The sequence below is a fragment of the Equus quagga genome, chromosome 20 (genome assembly GCF_021613505.1).
Source record: "Equus quagga isolate Etosha38 chromosome 20, UCLA_HA_Equagga_1.0, whole genome shotgun sequence".
NCBI lineage: Eukaryota > Metazoa > Chordata > Mammalia > Perissodactyla > Equidae > Equus > Equus quagga.
In genome coordinates, this window is record NC_060286.1 from 43178831 (window position 1) to 43190897 (window position 12067).

At 56.5% G+C, this 12067-nt stretch overlaps 1 protein-coding gene across 2 annotated transcripts; it reads left to right on the forward strand.

Moving 5' to 3' along the window:
• Window positions 1-811: 811 nt before the first annotated feature.
• LBHD2 (LBH domain containing 2) lies at window positions 812-9991 on the forward strand. 2 transcript variants are annotated; one of them, XM_046647023.1, is made up of 4 exons: window positions 812-921; window positions 6584-6670; window positions 8323-8479; window positions 9652-9991. In XM_046647023.1, the coding sequence occupies exons 1-4, from the start codon at window positions 919-921 to the stop codon at window positions 9747-9749; spliced, it is 345 nt and encodes a 114-aa protein (XP_046502979.1). In that variant the 5' UTR covers window positions 812-918; the 3' UTR covers window positions 9750-9991. The 2 variants fall into 2 exon arrangements, with proteins under 2 accessions (XP_046502979.1, XP_046502980.1); XM_046647024.1 differs by lacking the exon at window positions 812-921 and adding an exon at window positions 4658-4754.
• The last annotated feature ends 2076 nt before the right edge of the window (window positions 9992-12067 follow it).

The window sequence follows — 12067 nt, forward strand, 5'->3', positions numbered from 1 at the left end:
CGCTGGTCCCAGGGGAGCGGGCGTCTGTCGCCCGGCGCGGGAGGTGGAGCTCAGCCAAGCTCCGGGCCCACCTTGAACGCCGAACCGGGGCCGACGGAGCCTCGCGGCGGTCCCATCCTCCCGCGGCCGCCGGGCCTCGGGCCCCCATTCAAACCGTTCCCCCGAGTTAGGCTCAGTCCCGCAGCAGTGCAGGTCAAGGGAGGGCGGCTCACGTCTGGGGACAGGCCTGGGTCCTCCTCTCCCCACTCCAGCCTCACTGGGAGGACAGATACCCCCCAGCCCCAGCATCTGTCCCCACACTCATCCTGGGGCACATCGGGGGCCTCAGGAGATGCCATGGTGGTGGCTGATGGCAACGCCGGCGGCTCTTGGGGTCCCATAGACCCTGGGAAGGGCGCCCTGCTCTGTGCCCCACACTGGGTCCGGCACACCTGCTCGCCCCTGCTCCCTGGGGCTGCCTCTGTCGGTGTGATTTTCTTATTATGGCACTTTTAAAAACTTTGAAGTCCGATTATTTACATTAGAGAGAAACGTCCAGAAACTTTGTGCAGTCAACAGCCCACCAAGGACAGAAGGGCTCAGTCCTGTCTCACAGAGAATTAGCACGTGAGGACAAAGTTTAAAACGACGGTGCTCATATCGCGCTTCAAAATATGAAATGTTTCAAATTAACCCTATTGTCTATTGTCACTTTGCTCTGCCATGCCACCGGGAGTCTTGGGTGTTTTACCCCATGACGGCCACAAGAGGGCGCAGAGAGCAAGCCTTCCTGGCCCGGAGCCAGGATTCCGCCCGCCGTGAGTACCCAGCCCAGGCACGCTGCCCTCTCCTCTGTTCAAGCTTTGGAGGGTGTTTGTGCGGATGAGGGAGCTGAGAAGGGGATAACTCCAGCTCCACCGCGGCCAGGGAACGTCAGAGATGGTTGGTCCTTACTCTTCATTTAGTCCACCTCATCCTCCTACTGCATTGGCAGGAATAGAGGCCCAGAGAAGGGCAGGGCCTCCCAAGGACACACGGCAACGGCTGAGAGTGACCAGGACTCATAGCTCCTGCCTCCAGATCTGCCTGTCTCCTGTGGAGAAGGGCCTACAATGCAGGGCAGGAGGGAAGGGGAAAAGCAGAATAGCAGACTGAAGGCCAAGATGGGCCCCAGGGCTGACTCTGCAAGCTCAGATGTGAGCCTCCAGGCCTGTGTTCAAGGATACTCCCTGTCCCCAGCCTGCTGCCCCACCTTCAGAGCTTTATGCCTCTAGGGCCTTCAACACTTCCTGAAAGCCCTGTCAGGAGCAATCCCCGGCAACCACGAGACCATTGTCAGCTAACAGCTTGGATAACAACCAACACCTTAGGTGACAGCTAGCACCCTCATTAACAAGGAGGGAGAGCAATTCCTGTCCAAGTGGAAAGGAGGTGGAGTGGCCTTTTGGGAGATGGGGTGAGGGAAGGGGGCCTGCCAGCATAGGCTTTCCTGACACAAGGTGTCTGAGTGTCGAGACGGTACAGTTGCAGCCACGGTGACCACTCCATCATTGCTGTGTGAGGCTAAGGCGAGCCCCTGTCCTTCTGGTTCAGGTACTCTCCACTGGAGAAGTGTATTTGTATGAGTAGGGGGCTCCCTTCTCGGAACGAGGCTGACTGGGGTGCTTGCCTGCCTCCCAGAGCTCCCAGGCACCCATCCCTTAGCTGGGTATTCCCAGCCTTGCATAATCTCTGCCAACTTCTGTTTCCAGTCTCACATCTCTTTACACCCAGATCATCAGGTCTCCCATGCTATTATGCCTAGATTGTCCCTCCGCTGATCCTGCTGTGATGCCCCCTCCCTGGTCCTCCTCCCAGGAAACTGTGCAAAGAGCTCTAGCCATCCCATGGGCACAGATGGAGGCACTGAGATTTAGACATAATATCTCTCTATCTGACCTGTTTCCCCTTTGTGAACCATCAGGATGTAAATTCATCAGATCATGAATTTTGATGATCCTAGAACCCAGCACCAGCACTGCGTAATAAATGTTTAATATTAATATTTATTAATAAATAAATGTTTAGTTTATGAATGAGTGGGCAAAAGAATGATGAGAGGATGGGTGGATGGATAAATGATAAAAATGAGTGATAGAGAGAGAAGTTGGAATGGTTAACTGATGTTTATGTCTATGGATAGCATAAGGATATAATATAAGGATAATAGATGAATGCATGGCAGAGTGATTGATGGTGAATTACCAGGTAGATAGATGGTTGGTAGGAAACGAATTATTGGATAAGGAGGTGAACTAATGTGTGAATGATGGATGCAATGGCAGAATGTATATGTGTGTGGGGGGGGTGAATGGGTGTATAGATAATGGTTGAATGAGTACTGGAAGTATGGTAGATGGTAGTGCTAGATGGTGGATGGATGGAAGATGGTGGATGCATCTATGTAATGGTAGTTGGTTAAGTGATAATAAAATAGATGGCATATTGATAGAGGATGGTGGATGGACATGAATAATAAATTGACGGATTGATGGACAGTGAAAGAATCTATAGATAGCAGATGAATTGCAGGTAGTAGGTGGTGGATGGTGGATGCTTGGTGGGTGGATAAATCATGGAAGTATGGATGGATGGTGGATAAATAATAAGTAGATGGTTGTGATAGATCTATCCATAGAGAATGGAAGCATAGATGGTAGATAAATGTGAATAGATATATGATTGATGGATGGATCATGAATGGTGGACAATAGTGGCTGGATGGCACATGAATGGAGAAATAGATGGCAAATAAATGGATGGTTGCTAGGTCTATGGATAATGTTCTGTGTACTGTGGAAGTATAGATGGAAGGTGGATAGTAGATAGATAACGAATGGATGGATTCTGGATGGATAAATGATGCTTAGGTAATGAATGGATGATGGTTAAAGGATAGATGGCTACATCTTGGAAAATGGATACATGAAAGGTGAATGGTGGATGGGCAGATGATGGAGAGATGGTGGATGGATGGTAGGTGGTGAGTGATGCCTGGAAAATGGGTAGTTTAATGTATAGATGAAAGAAGATGAATAGATGGCAAGTAGATGGTAAATAGATGACGAATAAAGATGGATATTGGATGGATAGTGAATAATGGATAAGGGCTGATGCACAGATAAATTGGTGGATGGATTATGGTGGATGAATGCTCACTGCTATCTTTCTACTCTATTCCTAGCACCTAGAATAGTGCTTAGCACATAGAAGGCACTCGATGCATTTTTCTAAAGTGGATGAATATGGATGGATGATAGATGATACTTGAATGCGTTTTGGACGAATAGTGAATTATGGCTGGATACTGGATAGATGGATAGAGGATATTGTGAGATGGACAATGAATGGATACATATGTAGTGGATAGGGATAAGAGATGGATGGATGGTAGATGATTGGTGGATGGTAGGTGGCTGGTGGATTGTAGTGCATAGAAATATGAACGAATGAGGGATGGTGAATGACTGGTGACCGAACAGTAGTTAGATGAATTGTGGCTGATTAGATGGGTGGAGGCTAATGGATTGGTGGTGGATAAATCCAGATAAGTGGACAGTAGATAGATGGTAGATCGATGATTGGCAATCAGGTATGTGGTGGATGGATAAATGAATGGTAGATGGATAGATAGTTGTTAAATATTAATGGAAACATGTCAGACAGTGAATGATGGATAGACAGGTGGTAGATGGATGGATGGTGAATTACTGTTGGACTGATGGGTATTTTCATGGTGTATTGATGCTTGGTCAATGGTAGGGGTGGGTGGTGAGTGGATACATGCATGGTGGATAGATAGGGCATGGTGGATGGTGATTGGGGTTGGATGGTTAATGGATGTTGGATGGTGGATATTGGCTAGTGCTTGGTGGATAGTGGATGGATGTTGGATATTGGATAGTGGTTAAATGGTGGATGGTAATTGGTTGGAGGAAGTTAGATGGTGGATTGTGGATAGGACAGATGTTGGATTATTGATGGTAGATGATGGATAGTCGATGGTCGATGTTGGATGATGGTTGGATGATTACTGAATTGTAGGTGATACATGAATAGATAATGCATGACAGATGATGGTGGTTGGATAAGTGGTTGCTGAACAGTGGATTGTGGATGTTGGGTGGAAGCTGAATGTTAGATAACTGTTAGTGGATGTTAGATGCTGGATGGTGGAAGGGATGTTAGATGCTGGTGGGGCAGAGCAGAGGTTATGCACCTTGGCCTCAGGGGTTAGGCATGTACACCAGACTGGATGAGACTGATTGTCCCAGGGCTCTTTTGTTCCTTTTTGGGAATGAGACTGGGGATGAAGATGAGAGGGGAGCAGTGTGGAGACACCTCTCCCCCGATATGGGCCCTCCCACTTGGTGTTTTCCTTGTTCTCTTCACTCCTTCCAATTGGAAGGTGTCCTTTTTCTATCTATCTGATCCCATTGAATTCTCCCCCTGAATTCCTGAACCTCAGATTTGAGGCTCAGGGCCTTACGTGACCAGGATCAGGTTCTGGGGGATGCGGTCTTGTCAAAGGGAGAATGAGGCCGGGGTGCTACTGGGAGCTGGAGCTGGGAGGGCGGAAGCGCGGCCGCGCGCCGCTCGCAGGAGGCCGTGAGTGTGAATGAGGGGCCGGGCCAGCGAGCGCTTGTGGGCGGAGAACGCCGAGGAGGGTGAACAGGGCTAGCAGCTCCCGGGTCGGCCAGGTGGCTTGAACCGGCGCCAGCATCCAGCGCCGGCGGGTGAGTGTGAGTGAGGCGTAAGGGGCGCCCCCTCCCCAGCTTTGCCCGGCCTGCGTCTCCGCTGCGCCCTGGCGGTCAGGCGCGGCGTGGGTGGGAGAGGAGGAACAGGATTAGGGGTTTTGAATTGGAGTTCCCTGGGGAAGCGGAGGACTTGGGGACCACGGTCACCCCTTGGCTGCTGGACGCCAGGCTTTGGGCAAGAGCAGTGCCCTTGGGGGCTGCGCACAGTCATACGTGGCCCTACACACCTGGGAGCCCGCGGAGGTGTGGGTGGTGGGAGCCCTCCATGTGCGAATGCACCCTCTGGCACTGGACACTGGTGCGGGGCAGTGGGGCAGCAGCCGGTAAGCACTTGCTCTCTGCCTGCCTGTCCTGTCCTGTCATGTTCCCCCACCTCGAATGCCTCCCCACCCCGACTCTGGCTGGGCTCAAGGTGACAGCTCCATCATCTGTCTCTATTACCACTCCTCTCTCCTCTGTCTGTATCGTCACTCTGGGTCTGTTTCTATCTTCTCTCTGTATCTCCCTTTCTCCAGCTCTATCATCTCTGCTTTGTCTCTGTGGCCAGAGGTCTTTTCTGACTCTCCTTTTGGCTCTTTCTTGAATCTGTCTGGATCTCTGAGTCCACTCTCCTGGACTCTGTCCTGGCTGCTCTGGGCTCTAGCCGGGGTCCTGGGATGGGATCCCAGGCGGGGATCCCATGGAGGGAAGACCTGGGAGCAGCAGGGCACCAGGGACCTTTCACAGTTTTGGGATTGGGTGGAGGCGCAGGTGGGTAGGGCTCAGGTGCCCACTGCCCTGGGATGCCTGGTGCAGCGTGTAGCCCCCTCCCAGCCTCCCTGGTTGTCAGTGGGACCTAAGCTGACCTGTGCTGGGTGTTTGGTGAAAGAAACCTCATTTCCCAGAATAGCAGCCCTCCCCTTTAGCTGGGTGCCCGCAGGACCTCTGCCTCACAACCAACAGGACATTACAGGCATTCCATCCTGCTGGTCACTGCTCTTTCTGCCCAGTCCCCTCCCAGCACTCCCCTGCCCCTTGCCTATGGCCCCTGCTGCCTCCCAGCCAGTGCCAAAGTTAGGTGTCTGCCTGCCAGATCCCACCCCCTTTTCTGCCACTGGCTCAGTGCAGGGGGAGGGTCTGAGGCTGGTGTCCATGAGTCCCAGCAGGGCCTCTCTTCCCAGAGCCATTGCTGTGCAGTCTTTGGCCTGGCTCCCTTGCCCTTGTGCCTGGCCTGAGTGGGCATGGCCAAGTTCAGGCAGGATGTCAGTTCCCCTTGGGCTGTGAGTGTCGAGGGCCTGGCCCTGGGTGTATGTGGGGTGTTTGCTGTCGGCAGGGGATGGGAGGGGACACTGGGCACCTTTGCCTCTGGCCAACTCACCCCCAGTCAGTGCTGCTTCCAGCCTCCTGTCTCAGAAACCCATCTGGACCCCTGCCTCTCTGTGCCCCCTCCTCGATGTTCCCTGCCTCAGAACACTTTCTCTCCTCCCTGCTGCCCTGGCTTCCTCCTGCTCAGCTCTTAGGCCTCAGATCAGCCGACCTTCTTCCAGGAAAGCTTCCTGGGTCCTAAGGCTGGGTCGGCCTCTTCCCCTCCTGCCCCCGCACCTCTTCAGCTCTGGGCACATTGTGTGGTGCCTGTCCAGTGCCCTCTCTGATGGTGGGCTCAGGCGGGGAGCAGCAGTGATGGAGGTCCAGCTGGAGCCATGGGTGCTGGGCCCGGGGTGGGGTAGTGTGGGTGTGGGCTGGAGCAGCCTGAAGCTTCCGGGACGAGGGTAGGATCCAGCACCTGGCCCATAGCAGACACCTCGTTTCTGCTTTCCATCTCCTTGCAGCTGGATAGCGGCAGCAGCATGAGTGCTCCCCAGCCTGCCATGCCAGAGCTAAGCCCAGCTGAGGAGGCTAGAGGCCCAGCAGGGAAGGTATGTAGTTGGGGCCCTGGGGTCTGCCCGCCCTCAGCCCTGTGGGACAGGAGGGAGCTAGTCTCAATTTAACCATCTGGGTGGGGGAGGTGTTGCTCCTCTGTAGAAGTCAGATGCATAAAGCAATTGAGGGTGAGCTGCCGTGGTGTACTTAGCACCCCTTCCGGACCCTGGGGACCCCAGGGCTTCCTCCCCAAGGCAGTTTGCTCTCTGCTGGGTGAGGTAATGCCAGAGTCCCCTGCTCTCAGCTCTAGTTGTCTGGGGAGGGGGTGTTAATGCAGCTAAAAAGTGGGGTCCCTACACAAGGGGTGCAGTCTTGATGTTCTGAGTTCTAGAGTTGGGCCATTCTCATTGTCGGCATGGGGGCAGTACTGGGGCCAGAGACGGGGACCAGCCTAGAGTTACACAGGGGGTTCTGGAGCTTGCGGTTGCAGACACAGCCTCCTTGGCAGGGCAGATGGAGGGCGTGGACACCAGGCCTTGGTACTCCAAGCTCTGCCGGCCTGGACCTCCCTCACCCAGTGGCACACTCTGGGCAGAGGAGCGCCCCTGGTTGGGGGTCAGCAGGGCTTCCTGGAGGAAGGCAGGAAGGAGGATGGTGGGTGGGGAAGGATTGCAGGAGGGGAAGGAGCCCCTGGACTGGCAGTGCCAGCAGGCGGGTCCAGGCATTGGGGACCTGTGTTCCTCGCTCTGCTGTTCCTCTGATTCCATAGATGGCCCAGCCAAATGACACCTCTTCTCACACTTCAGGGTCACCTGGCATAGTTGGTTAAAATGAGTCTGGGCTGGAGCCCAGGAATGTGCATTTAAACATGTTCAGATGGTTCTGCTGCAGTGGTTTGAGGGCCATTTAGCAAAGTCCTGCTGGCTGTGTGCCTGCCTTTCCTTGAGGCACTCATGCCATTGGGGAAAGGCAGATATGCACCACACAAGGATCCTTCTAGGTAAAAGAGATGGGAGTTGGGGAGCTCCAGGGAGGGGACTGCCTGAGAAAAGACATAGAGCTGGGACGCTGCAGGCAAGTCAGGGCTGCTGTGGTGCTGGGGCTGGTGGTCTGTGCACCCGCGGCTCTGGCTTCCACCTCGGAAGGCCTCGAATGGAAGGAGGGGATGCTGAGGGCACCAGGAGGGCTTAGGGAGGCGCCCCCGCATGCTCTTGTGGGCACTGAACAATAAGCCCAGAGCAAGATGCTCAGGTTGCCATGGCAACAGCTTCCCAGCTCCTCTGAGCTGAGGAGCAAGCTAAGGGCCCAGAAAGGAAGACCCTAGGAAGGGGCTGAGCAGGATACTGGAGGCAGCCGGGGATGCACTGAAGCCCTGGGCTCACTCACTGTGTGACCTTGGCCTCCCAAGCCTCAGGCTTCTGTCTGTGAAATGGGCCTAAGAGCTGAGCCCAAGTGGGTCCTATGGTGCCCCCAGAGAGCTGCGACCCCAGGTACTGAGTACTCCAGCCCCAGTGGTGAGATGCAGGAGGGGCTGGAACCCTCTGGGGGATAAGCAGGCATGCACATGCACACACACATGCTTGCTCCTGCCCTGGAGACTGAGCAGGGAGCCCCTGACCCTCCCAGTGGGCAGAATGCAGGACAGGTATGGGAGGGAGTGGGGACCCAGGGTCTGGTATTGTCCTGACCCCTGCCACCCTTCCTGCAGGCTGCAGTGGGTGCCCGGGAGAAGGGCCCTCGGCTGGGCCAGCGGCTGCCCTCGATTGTGGTAGAGCCCAGCGAAGTAGGTGCTGTGGAGAGTGGGGAGCTGCGTTGGCCCCCAGAGGGTGCCCAGAAGGGGTCCACCCACAGCCAGGCTGTTGCTGGTGAGTGAGGGGCTGCCTGTGGGGGTGCCAAGAGAGAGGAGTCAGAAGCAGGGTCTCCTTCTTGCCTGCTTCTGCAAGCAGGGCCCTCCACACCCCAGCCTGCTCACACCCCACCCATCTGCCCGCCCTTGACCCTCTCCCTGTCACCATCGCCCCTCCCACCTGCACACAAGGTCACTTCATCCACTGTTGTGACCCCAGGCCTGGCACATGGGTCTGCGTTTGTTGGATGAATGACAGCCGTTCTCACCCCCACCATGAGTCCTGCCTCCTCCTCCCTCTCTCATGATTCATCACCTTTGGGACAAGTGTGCATTGCCCACTAGGGCCTGGAAGGGGTGAGGGTGTGAGTGCTGAGCAGGCCCAGCCCTGGCACCTATGAGGTGGGGAGATGGGCCAGCCCCGTGGCAGGCTCCTGTCCCTGCTGCAGGTGCCCTGGTTAAAGGCCGAGAGGCTGCCAGAGCTGCGGAAGCTTCTGGGAGGAGGAGGCGTGGTGAGGAGAGGGGTCAGCCAGGGCCAGGTCTGAGGCACGAGGAACAGCAGGCGGGGTAGTGGGGGCCTCTGTGGGGGGCACATGATGGGTGAGCTGTGCCCGGGAAGTTCTGTCCCCTGAAGTTCCCTGGGGAGTCTGTCCCCAGGTGAGGAAATGAATTCAGCCTCAGCTGGGGCTGCTTTGGCAACCTGACTGCCCGCTCCCCTCCTTAGATGTCAGTCTCTCCTGGCTCCCCCGGCCCTGGCAGCAGCCCTTACTGGTCAGCCGCCCGCTGCAGTTCGGGCCCAGAAGGGGCCTGTCCATGCCCTAACCCCCACCTCTCCCCAAAGTCCCCTCAACCTCTGTCAGATTCTGTCCAGGGCCACACCTTGTGTAACCACTGGGACTTGGGCACTGGGGAGGTCCCCAGGTCTGCCCTGGATCCCCCAAATCTGCCACCCCTTTACTCTGGTGGGTGTGCCAGGCGAGGGGTGCTCCTCTTCCCAGAGCCAGGCCTTGTCCTCCCTCCCTTGCCTAGACCTCACATCCAGCACCCCTCCCTCCTTCACCATGGGCAACTTGTGGCCTGCCCTGCCCCGGTGCCTGCCCTGCCCAGCTGCAGCCCCTACGCTCACAGATTCCCTTGCAAACATGTGGTAAGCGCAGCCCCCACCACATGGAGGCCTTTATGTTCCTGCAGCCCCCTCACTGAGTCTGCCGGGACTGCCAGGGAAGGCTCCGGATGACGCCGGCAGCGAGTGTGCCTGCTCCAAGGACCAAGACCCCCCGGCCCAGTGAGAAGACAAGGACATGGCCAGATTCTGCTGTCCCAGGGCTCTGCCCACCCTGCCCCTGCTCTCTGACAGTTGAGAGGGCCTCAGCCCCAGGGTGGCCCAACTGACTCACAGAGAGGGCTGGGCCTGCCCAGCACCCAGTGGGCAGAGCCAAGCCACTGCCTCTGGCTGCACCAGACTGGCCAGAACCATAGCCACTGCCCTCTCCCATCCACGGCCCAGGGTCTGGGTCACATCCCTCCTTCTTCCATGATTTGAAGCTGAAATAAATCTCTTCCTGGTGGTCAGTGGGCACATTCAGTAGGGTTTCGAGGGGCTGAGGACAATTTTGGTTCTGCCAGTGGTGTTTCAGGCAAGGGCCTCGGCTCCAAGCCCAGGCTGACCAGGCTGAGTGCCAAGTGAGTGACCACTTGGGTGGTCTACACAGAGGGTGGCTGGTGGGGCTTTCCAGTGGCTGTGGCATTTGCTCTTCTGGCACCCCTGCCTAAGACCCTCTGCTCTGCTCTTTTCTACCTCAGCCAAGCTGCACAAGGCAGGACCAGCTTTCTCCAGGCCCTCCTTGGGGCCTCCAGTGCTGGCTGGACCCTGAGGGCAGGAGTCCTTCCTTTCATCCCCCTCCACCCTGGGTACAGGAATGGTATGTGGGGTGGGGTGCCCTCTTCTGGGCTGGATCTCATTAAATCCTTGCAAAGTCCCATTTTACAGATGAAGAAACTGAAGTGTGAAGTGAGGTGACCAAGGCTAGTCCTAGCCCTGGCTATAACAGGATCCCTGAGGCTGGGAAGCCACCAAGCTAGCCCCAGAGCCCATGTGGGAGACTGGGTGGGCAGGCCCCTCTTCCTGCCCCACATGAGGGTTCTGTCTCTCCCTGGGGTCCAGGGACATTGCCTCTTGGCTCTGTCCCACTGCCCAAGGGGAGCCCTGCTGGCTGGTCGGGATTGGCATGGGGGGCAGATACCTGATCACCGCCAGGGCCTGCCCCCTAGCTGTGCCTCCCTTCCTCCCTTCCTCCAACCTAGCCCCCTGCCCTGGGCCAGCCTGACCTGGCCTGAGGAAGCTCAGGGTCTGGCCTGGTGGGGGGAGCCCTGCACAAATGTTAGCTCAGCAAAGTCCTTGGGCCCAGGCAGGGTGGAACAAGGCCGGGTAAGTTTGGAGGGGGAGGCGGGAAACACAGGCCCCTCTGTTCTTGCTAACCTCCAAGATGAATAAGACATTTCTCCAACACACCTTCCCTCTAAAAATAGCCCATCCCCCAAATTCAGGAGAGGTGGGAGGCGGAGGTGTGGAAGTTTGCCTGGCAGCTTGTTTTAATTTTAACTCCATGGCCCCATGGGCCCGGTACACAGGCCCAGGATGTCTCCGTGGGCCCTTCCCTGTCTATAGCTTAAGAGAGGGGTTGGGCTGTCCTTCAAGGTCCTTCCTGTCCTTCCCCTCCTGTCCTTCCTGTTGTTCCACAAGGGGGGCGTGGGGGAAGAGGACGACAGATATTTTACAGGAAGCATTGCCAGGATTTGCTGACACATAGGATGTGGGGGAAGGGACCTGAGGAAGCAGAGGTGATTTCTGGGTTCCTAGTGTGCAGTGTGAGGTGGGAGATGGTGTCATTTACTGAGATCTCATCCCCACCCTCCCAGGCAGTCTTACATTCATTTAAACACAACTTTCCCAAGGTCCCAGTGCTGACAAATAGCTGAGCTGGTTGGCCTGAGACCCAAGCATAAGGGGATACCACAATGCCACTCTGGATCTCACCATCTAACAGGGCAGTTCAATCAGAGCTGGGGGTGGGGGGTAAGACCCAGGGAGGCAGTCCAGTGCGGGCGGGCAGAGCATCTCGACCCTGCCGATCTGCTTGCCCCGCAGAGCGCGGGCCCCTATCCCACAAGACCCGGCCCCTTTAAAACCAGCTGGGCCCCAGTCCATCCACCGCCACGCGCCAGACCCTAACCATGGCGCGTGCGCGGTAGCCGGGTAGCCGTACCAGCGGTGCCAGAGATCCATGCCACGCCCACTCGATAGCCCCGCCCCGAATCTCCCGAGGCCCCGCCCTGAGAACGCAGGTGCTGGGCGACCCAGGGAACGCCGGTTGGAATCATCCTGTGGCGCTCACCCCGCACCCCGCAAGCCCCGGCGTCAGTTGGGGTCATTGCGGAAAGAACGGACGTCACTGTCCAGTGCCCTTCCCAGCTGGGCCACCTAAACTCTGCAATATTCGTCTCGGAGAGATTGAGGCTCTGAGAGAGGCAGTCCCCTGCCCAGGCCCACTGCAGGTGAGGCGCAGAGGGTGGAGCCCAGGCTTCCTGTTCTTCGACTGGCCTCTGC

Bases quoted from the DNA above. Each gene is read 5' to 3' on its own strand.
- LBHD2 (XM_046647023.1), top strand. The intron at 6,671-8,322 runs GTATGTAGTTGG...CCCTTCCTGCAG, and splicing joins CTAGAGGCCCAGCAGGGAAG to GCTGCAGTGGGTGCCCGGGA. The intron at 8,480-9,651 runs GTGAGTGAGGGG...ATGTTCCTGCAG, and splicing joins CCACAGCCAGGCTGTTGCTG to CCCCCTCACTGAGTCTGCCG.